General features: G+C 41.6%; 1 protein-coding gene across 1 annotated transcript; it reads right to left on the reverse strand.

The window, feature by feature from the left end:
* Positions 1-2,891: 2,891 nt before the first annotated feature.
* On the reverse strand, positions 2,892-8,498 carry atp5f1d (ATP synthase F1 subunit delta). The gene is made up of 5 exons (XM_026343081.1): positions 8,270-8,498; positions 7,405-7,558; positions 5,409-5,497; positions 3,193-3,322; positions 2,892-3,024 (listed from the first exon to the last, which is right to left on the reverse strand). Exons 1-4 carry the CDS (start codon positions 8,384-8,386, stop codon positions 3,200-3,202), a joined length of 483 nt encoding a protein of 160 aa, XP_026198866.1. The 5' UTR covers positions 8,387-8,498; the 3' UTR covers positions 2,892-3,024; positions 3,193-3,199.
* Positions 8,499-9,592: the final 1,094 nt, after the last annotated feature.

Genomic DNA, 9,592 nt, shown 5'->3' on the forward strand with positions numbered 1-9,592 from the left:
CAACACGTGACCTTTATGCCTTTTATTTCAAAAGGCATGCATATCCTCATGTGTTTGCAGAGCCACGGCACAAGTTTAAAAATCAGATTCCACTCTTGTAATGTGTCATCTGTCACTCCCCCGTTCTGCGCCAGTTTGATTTTTTTTTTTCTCTTTTTTTTTTTTTTTCAAAATCGTGCTTGATAAATTAACAGGTCTTCCAGTGCTGTCAGCTGCATGAATTATCATTAACATGAGGAGTGAAATGTCAATGGGGGTGCATGTGAAGAGCGTCCCGTGATTTCATGAGGCTAATAAGAGCACTGATGTAAAAGAGATGAAGAGGGTTTCAGTATTCACTAAGAGACTCTCGTCTGCCGAGGTTACAGTCGCTCCATATCCAAATCCATACAGCTGGTGACTAAGCCTCTGTCAAGATGCCCTAAAGGCATACAGAAAAACACCACACTGTCCTACCCAGCGTGTGCGTGTGTGTGTGTCACACTAGGACCTCTGCCAGTATGTAAAGAAATCTTATGCCTCAGTTCTTTCCATAAGCTTTATGATTCATTTTACTTCCCACTACTTGACTGTGGGTTCAAACCCTGACAGCATGAGCACAAGCATAACTATCTCCATGACTTCATTTGAATTATATTCTATAATATGTTTGCCATGCACTGCCTATCTCTGGACAGCCATGTCTATTATAAATTGATCTAATTTGTATTCAAACAAATATTGTCTGGGTGGATATGTCTTGCTATGGCTGAAAAAGTTATACAATAGCTGAGCTAATGCTTCTTAAATGTGAGGATTAGCTGCTTTTCTGTTTAGATATTGTGGGTTTGAGAGTCATGGTCGGACAGTAATGGCTATTAGAAGACTTTGCTTTTGATTCCAAGAATCTGTAAGCGGCATGTTTTCACTGATTTTCTTATGACTGTGCAAATAATTGTGAAGAGAGTCTAAAGATTCCAGTAATTCTCAGGGCCAGGGTTAATTGCAGCCCTAGTTGTGGTTAACACTATAAATCGCACCATAAAAACCAAAGACAAAAGCTAAAACTAAGTCTGAACACGTGTAGCTGTCTCCGACTAAAGACCCTCAACGATGGCAGGCGCTCATGAAGCTGACATCTCCCAGAAGAATGCACGGGTTCACTATCAATTTAGAACTGACATCACCCCAAATATGATGATTCACACGGGCAGGTCTCCTTTGCTCCTGCTGCGGTGGACTCATAAATATAGCCCACTGAGTCCTCCCAAAGCTGCGAGATAGTACCACTCAAAAGATGACACGCTGGATTGTCATGGAGTGTATCATGTTATTCTCTTGTGTGTGCGCAGACGGCACAAGCTTTTAATTACAGTCCATGGTCATCCATAGGAGATGGAGACTTATTATCTGAAACTAAACTGTGTGTTTTAAGACACACACACACACACGAACGAAACATGCTACAGACCAAAAAGCCTAAATTATCAATTACATTATCTTCTATTTCTGCAATACAGGAACATCCTGTACTCTGGTTTAGCTACACGACTGCACACACACACACACAGACACACACACACTGACAGAACAGAGCATGCACGTTAAGCACGTGGTCCTTTCAGCGGGAGCGGTGTTCAAAGCATCCAGCAGAAGGGAAAATGGAATAGACCTCGGTTTCGACATATCCTTTATCATAAATCTGGATTAAAGAAGTGGTGGTTTTGACCGTTTCATCTCGTCTGCCTGTCTGAAGTGTTACTCACGTCGCCAGGCCCCGAGGCTGACAGATGAGAGAGAATGAGTGTGTATTGTTGAGTAGTGTGTGTAGCTTGGATGAGGTGGTTTTGATGAAAGAGGGCAGACTGGAAAAGAGAACAGAGAGCAGGATGTGTGAGATGTGTTAAGAAGCTTTTTTTTTTTCTTTTCATTAATAGGATTCTGACCTTAGACAGTCTGCAAGTCTGCACAGAACATGCTTAATCAGTGGAAAAACATATTTCGACACATATTACTCCGTGTGTTCACTGGTTATACAGGTGTTATCTGCTTTCTGTAATGAAAGAAATGTTCCTGTTTTATAGAGAGACCTTAACGCCCGTGATAGTGGCTCAAGAAACTTCAAAGTAGCAGTTTCACAATGCACATTAGCACAGTCACAGGAGCATTTCTGTGAAAACTCTGCTACTCCAACTTGTTAAACGGCCCTCGAGAATTTTGACATTCAAAACAAACTGGTTGCGGTTGCAAACTTGTTGAAAGCCTCAAGTCAGCACGTGAATAAGGTCAGCGCCTCCGGGGGCAGGTCTGAGCTCAAAACGCTTGGTTATGAAACTAGAGAAAGGCCCAATTTTCCACAGGATGGGCAGTGAAGGACTTTTCCTGGCTTTGTCACAGAAGCCTGAGGTCATCACTCATAACAAATAAGCACTGCCAACACATTTAAATCAAGGCACTGACTGAGGGTTCCAAAAAAACCCACAAGTGGGCCTGCACAAGTAAAAGTGACTAAGCCCTTACCAGATACAGGAGCTGTCACACAGCAGTATAATTGAAGAAAGAGGCTCCTTATTTTTGGGAAGTCTTCTAAAAGGAAATCAAAGCCAGCAAAGTTTATGTGACTAATATTAAAACAGTTACTTCCCTGAAACTGTGGTTTATCTGAACTCCTTTGGTGTTAAATACGACCATCTGCTGCCCCCATGTGGCACAAACACTCACCACCTTGCAAACTACTTTTCCACACACCATGTCTGGTTAGTGGGAAAACTGAAACGATTTTTGTGAGCTCTAGAGGAGTTTCTTTACTGTAGACAGCGAATCGTAAAATCTGTGAGAGTCAATTCGACTGCACTGGCTTTATGAATCCCGGCAGGACGAGGTCCAGATTTACAGAAACCACTGTGACCACGTAGTTCCAAATAAATTTATTTTTTATTTCATCCACTGTACAAAGTAAGCATGGAATCCTCTGGACACTGACGTGACTGAGCTGGAGACACAGATGGACCACTGATTTCCATCCAAGACAACAGAAAAGATTACCTAGAGCAGAGGAAAAGAGGAAAAAGGAAACGCAGAGACTCAATTTAATGACACCAAATGTGACAACATACTACCTGTCAACATTCTTGTCCTCAATCATAATAAAAGTTGTGCATCATTACTCTGGGATGGATTAACAGGACTGCTGCTAAAGGCGAGGTGCTGTACCATAGATCTACTCCAGAGCCTTGACGATAGCCTCGTTCGCCTCTATGCTGATCAGAACTTCTGCTCTTGCTGCTTCGTCAGATGTGCCGGCCAAGTCAGACTGGGCCTTCTCCAGGTTGGCCTTGGCAGCCTAAAAAAATAATCAAATGAGTAGCATGTGTGAACAATGAATAACAGCACTCAAGTGAATGACAGAGCCCAGAACTCATTTTTTACTGCAATGCAAGCATTTAAAAAAATCTATTTGTTTGACCTATAACTGTGTCTTTCTGAACACCAAAAGATCCTTTTAAAATGTAATATTAATCTCACTGTGCAAGCAGTAACTCAATCAAGAAGAAAACAGTACAGGAAAGTCTAACTAAGGGATGTAAAAGTCACAATAACAAAGCTGAACAAGAACCAGTCAAAAGTGGGGAGAAAGACGAGCAGAGAAATTCCGACTGCCTCTTTGCTGTGAAAGCTCCATTTGTCACAGTAGCGATTAGAAACAAGAAATGCCAAACATAGCTGGAAGTTAAAGGTCTCCCAGTAGGGATTTGACACATCTGCTATAACTCAACAGTGACTGACCTTTCCCTCCTTATTAACAGCGTGGACCCATGTGCATTGTTACCACAAGAGTGGAAGATGACGAGGGAAAAAAGATACAACTCATTTATTGCTAGGAAGTCAACTTGACACTGACACCGGCTCTGCCCAAGGTCAAAGGCAGACACCTCCACAGTGAGTGCATAAAAATGAAGGCTGGCATTAACAAGACTGACATTTAAACAAGGAGTCGACGTTGAAGTTCAACTGCACCACTGATCAGATGGATGATCATCAGCTGGGAGGAGCTCGCCAGCACAGCAGCGCAAAATGAGAGGGGAAGAAATCTAGTGTGGGTTCAAAGAACAAGCTCTGCTGTCATAGGCTGTGTCCCCGCTGGGAGACAAACCAGGGGCAACAGTCCATAATTACGCATGCCTCGACAAACTAGATATGGACACCCATCACACAAATCTCATTAAAACCGAACCGATCCATAAAGAATTGAGTAGCCCACTGTCCACTGACATTTTGAAGACACAATTTGTCAACACTGTGTTGTCCCATTTAGATGTTAAAGAGTGAAAGTACAAGAAGACAGCAGCGGTAAAAATAAGGCAGCATTAATAAGCCATGCCTTACTTTTCAGTTAGTGGCTTAAATCTTTAGTTAATTCCACCTTTTTGCCTTTTTCCTTACTCAATTCAGAGGACCTAAAGACAAAAGAGGCTGCATATGTAAAGATGAGACACCAGAACTGCAAAGAAAACTTCACATCACTGTAGTGTCAAAAATGTAAAGAACGCCTTTGAAAGAACATTACTAGCTCTATCATTTGAAATGGATCGATAAAGCCATAAACTTAAGAAACACACTGCAGCCATTAAACGAGATGTTAATCTCTGCTCACTCAGGTTTGACCCGTTCACAGTGGTCAAGTCAAAATCCAGAGATAGCTGCAGAACAAAAGAACCGTTCAAGACTAAACACTGACGGACGTCACAGGGTCCAAACATAACTGCTGCTTCTGATCTTGGAAAGCAAAATGTTACTCTGTAAGGGTATGTCGGCGTTTATTTTTAAATAAAGAACAAGACTATCAAGAACAACCAGCTTCTCAACATCATTTTAATGCAGAGGGCCAAACAACATCAACTGTTAGAGAAAAATACAACATTTAACCATTTACCAGTGGCTAGAGTGTTGTCATTAAAATATTGTTGTACATGTTACAGTATTCTTTTACAGTTTATGTTTCTCTTTTGATGAGTATTTTAAACTTTAAACCTGCTTGTGTTTTCTCCCTCGTATTTAAAAAATGCAAATGATAATTCTGAAGGGCATTTCTTGATACTACTAGCTTTCATTAGCATTCATTACAACACTGGCTTCGATACATTTCAGGCTACTGATAAAACTCAGTAATGCAGATGGGGTGAGTGATGTGAATAAAATTTATAGTATGTGGAATTTTGCACATTTTCAACTTATAAATTTAGCTTGATAGTGAATGTCGAGACACTAAACTGAGAAATTACTTGTTGCAACAGTGTCCATTGTCTCCAAGAACTGCTCAGTTAATAGCAAACTTGAGATAGGAGCAAGTTAAATGCATACAAACTGTAAAGCTATATTTCTGATGGCTGACAAATTGCTGAATCAAATGAGGTAGATATTTTACTCACTGCAACATCCAGCTGGTCCAAGGGAACAGCCTCCTCAGCTAGCAGCTGCACTGAAGAATCAGCATTGACTGTTACTGACCCACTGCTCACTGCAAAGACAGATACACAAACAGTATAACTTAACACGTCAACATAGCTAGGGAGATCGTCTTCAGTGTCTTTTAAATATAATCCCCAATGTGCACTATAGGATCCAAAAATCCTGCCTCACTCTCTGACAGGCTTCTAGGTTGCCTGAACTAGCTTCCACTTGTATCCCTCGACAGCTGAAACATGACATCTGGGTATTCGGTGTACATTTCAAACTTTCATCTACTGCAGAACTTGGAGTTCAGTATGCTATTAAAAATAAATAGTTTGTTTGAACTGCATGGAACATTTATTCAAACAGTCACTTGGAAAGCATTCACACCACTCTGCATTTTACACTGTTGTCAATTTAATTTGTAAATTGACTTTTCATAAAAGCTGTCTATGCTCAGTAACAATGAAAATGTGTTTTTAGAAATGTTCTGTACATTTACTAAAAGCAAAAAACTAAAATCTTTTTTTCCCCTTTGGCTCCAAGCTGCATTTAGGTGCATTATGTTTCCTTTACTCAAGGAGGACACAAAGAACCAAGCAGTCACTCTAAGAGAGCTTAGAAAATCCTCTTCAAAGGCTGGGGAACGTGACAGAAAGACAACCTCTATCAGAACTTGGTGGTAGAGTGGCTACTAAGACAGCACATTGAGTAAAACGTGTGTGAAAGCCTGTCTGGATTTTGAAAAATGGAATTTGAAGGGAATGAGAAAAATGATGGTCTGATGAGACATATATTGCCTCATCCTTTGGGCAGATTCCATGAACTATGTCTGCCAAACACCAGGCGCTGGTTCTGGCTAATATCATCCTGACAGTGAAGCATAGGGGTGAAAGCATCATGCTATGAGGGTGCTTGTCAGCCACAGGGACAGGGAGACTGGGCAAAATTGAAGGACAGATGAATGCAGACAAATAATGCAAAATCTGAAAAATCCCTGGTCCAGAATGCTTGATATGGTGGCATGGCAGTCTCTGCCAAAGTTGCCAAAGTTGCCAAAGTTAAACAACAGGGTACATAAGTGGAGAGACCTGAAGAACATGGACTAGAGTTGTAAAATAAGCGTAAAATAAGTGTGTTATTTGATTGCACAAGCTGTCAATATTAACTAAAAGCAATGTACAGAGTGTTAACCTTGTCAATCCAGCTGTATTCTAACATTCGTTTGGATGTCTTTATCAGCTAGCTTGTTCTATGTTTACTAATCACTTAATTACCGACTGACTGGTTCACTGATCACTGGGGCTGATCTTTGGCATCAATCAGCATCGGCCAATGTCTTCACTCATGCCAACGAATTAATAAAAAGTGTCTGCACACTCATTTGCTACCTACACCAGGAGCATTTCATGTGCCTATGCGCCTGTAAATTACAGTACATTATGATGCAAAATTATTTGGGTGCAAGTGACTCATAAGGATGAATTTTAATAGCAATGGAAGAAATCAGAGTGAGATTAGTGGACCTGAAAATATTGTTACAGTGCGTTTGCTCTCGGTGACTGAGGGAGGAGCTCAGCTCCTTCACACAGAGCTGACAGAGGGAGCCGGGATGAGGTGAAACTTTACTAGCTTATGACTGTACATCATTATACTTGACTTGTTACTGTATGGGCAGTAAAATCAATTAAAGAGTAAATAAAAAAGTTACTCAAAATACCTGTTCAATATGCATAATCTCAATATAACACCAATACCAATAGAAGCTTCTTGACAACCCCATTATATAAAATATCCTGCATATCAAATATATCCTCTCCTCTTCTCATTAGCCGATCTATTGTATAGCATGTGATCATTCTTCACAGCAGCAGCACTAGAGACTATTGAAATTCTGTTATAAATTGATTGAATATTAAGTTAAAGTTAAAATCATTAGTTCGCCTTGCTAGATTTTGTAAAGTGTAAACTTACCAAAGTATTTATCAGAGGAGCCGTCATCATTAAAGACTGTGACAATGCCAGGCCTGAGCACCTGTAGGGTGGGTACATGAGCCGGAAGGATACCGAATGCACCAGTAAGTGTGGGCACATCAACCTGTTTCACGCTGGCATCTTTGAAAAACACCTGGTGATAGGAGACAGGGGATGGAGTCAATGATCTATGAAAAACCCTGCATAATAATAATAATAATAATTCAAAAGAACAGAGAGAGTGACTAATCATATTTTGCAGTTACCAAACAGTAACTTGCACAATTTGGAATTCAATAGAGCTTAATTGATTACAAAATAGACCAGCTCTGCAGCACAAAATGAAGTAGAAGTGCAAGACTATTAAAACTCTAGACTCTTAAATCTGCAGGGCAGTAAAGTGGATGTGCTAATACCCATTAATGGGGTGAAATAAAATCCTTAAGATGAAGGTTGGAGAGCTGTGTACGTAATAGACACTAACTCGAGGAAGACTCAGCACAACGTTTATAAAACATATGTCTAAAAATGTACATTAAAAAGAGCAATGTGTCTTGAAGTATACCCTGTCCCACTGTTGGTCAAAGACACTGAATGACAGCTAGGTTGGCTAAAGTTAGCTAGCTAGCTAAGCTAACCCGTTCACTGACAGTGTAAGCTGTAACGCTATATCTGAACTGCATGCGTGAATTAACTACAATACTGTGAATAGCAATGAAAGCAAAATAGTACAAAACGGCTAAATGTATGCAGAGGCTGACTTCCCGGGATGCGGTGACGGTGCTTTTAAATGAAAAAATAGGTTAGCAGTATAGCTAGCAGGGCCCGAGAAGCCTCGTCAATAACGTTAACATTAGCTAGCTACCTGTGTCGGGGACGCGAAAGTGAAGGACATCTGCGGGGCGCCGGAGACTGCTTCGGCGTAGCAACGAGTTTGCCTCAGGACGGGGAGAGCACGTCGGAGAAATCTTGCTGCCATCATATTTGAAAATCGGGTTTTGTTCAAGCACAAGTGAATGACAGAGATCCCCGAGCCCTTGCGTGAAGCAGTCGGTGTGCGCTTGGTAGGACAAGGACGTTGGAAACCTACCCGTGGGGCTTTACGGTGGCGCAAAGCATGCAGGGAAATGAAGTCTTGAAGGGGAAAAAAAAAAACAGACGTCAACTTATAGTAAGGTTCAGGTTATTGTGGAGTACTTTTGAATTTTGGTGGTCATTTATCACATTTTGCAATATATTTAAACGAAGTGAAAATTAAAACTATTATGATTTTAAGGTACAGTGGATGTTATAGCGGAGTAGACGTCCCCACACTTAATTACTGTACAAACTACTGCGCATATGTCGCCAGCAGATGGAGCCTGAATCTTGTGTCAAATGCGTTATAGTCTTCAACAAATGGACCCACAACTCGGCTCTGGTACCAGGTTGTGGATTTGCTTGTTTTGTACGATACTTGCATGGCAAGTGTAGACATCCTACACACATACAGACTAAGACATTTCTGAGTTTTGTACTGCTACACCATTTTTCCATACGTGCAAGAAAAAAAACAAACAAAACAAAACAAAACAACTGAGCTGATCTAAACTGGTAACATAAAATAAATGTAGAAGCACCAAAGAGAGGCCTTGCAGTATGTATTTCTATATGTGTGTGTGTGTGTGTGTGTGTGAAGGGGGAGGCTCTTCCAGTTTACAGTCACCGAGGCTTCCCCGACACCTGCATTACGTGCAGCCGTGTAGCTACAGATGTGCACAGCTGTGCACAGCTGTGCACAGCTGTGCGCCGATCCTTTGGGAGAACACCCTTCAATCACTCACCTTTACCTCGCTCCTCGCGTCACGTGGTGCGCCTGTAACCGGGTGGTGGGCGTGGCCTGAACAGTGGGGTTTCATTCATAAATACGTTTGGCTTTAAAAATCCACATTGAGGAGTTCACGGGAGAGTTTCCGCGCTATCGGCTTTGCCCCTCCACCCCTGCACGGACCACGCTAGCCGAGTAGGTGAGTGCCTCCCTTTGGCTTCACGCCTGCTTGTACGGTCGATCCAGATCGTGGTCTACCTTTCTCTGGCGGCCTCTGAAACATCAAGACGGTATATTGACTAACCGCGCTGCTCGGACTAAAGCTGGGCTCGATCGGTGTCTCTAACTTTACCCTCCGTTCAATTTGACCACGTTATGCGA

Source organism: Anabas testudineus, chromosome 4, assembly GCF_900324465.2.
Source record: "Anabas testudineus chromosome 4, fAnaTes1.2, whole genome shotgun sequence".
NCBI classification, from domain to species: domain Eukaryota; kingdom Metazoa; phylum Chordata; class Actinopteri; order Anabantiformes; family Anabantidae; genus Anabas; species Anabas testudineus.

Bases quoted from the DNA above. Each gene is read 5' to 3' on its own strand.
- atp5f1d (XM_026343081.1), bottom strand. From the start codon at position 8,386: ATGATGGCAGCAAGATTTCTCCGACGTGCTCTCCCCGTCCTGAGGCAA. The intron at 7,559-8,269 runs GTAGCTAGCTAA...TCCTATCACCAG, and splicing joins CTTTCGCGTCCCCGACACAG to GTGTTTTTCAAAGATGCCAG. The intron at 3,323-5,408 runs GTGAGTAAAATA...TTATTTTTTTAG, and splicing joins TGGACCAGCTGGATGTTGCA to GCTGCCAAGGCCAACCTGGA.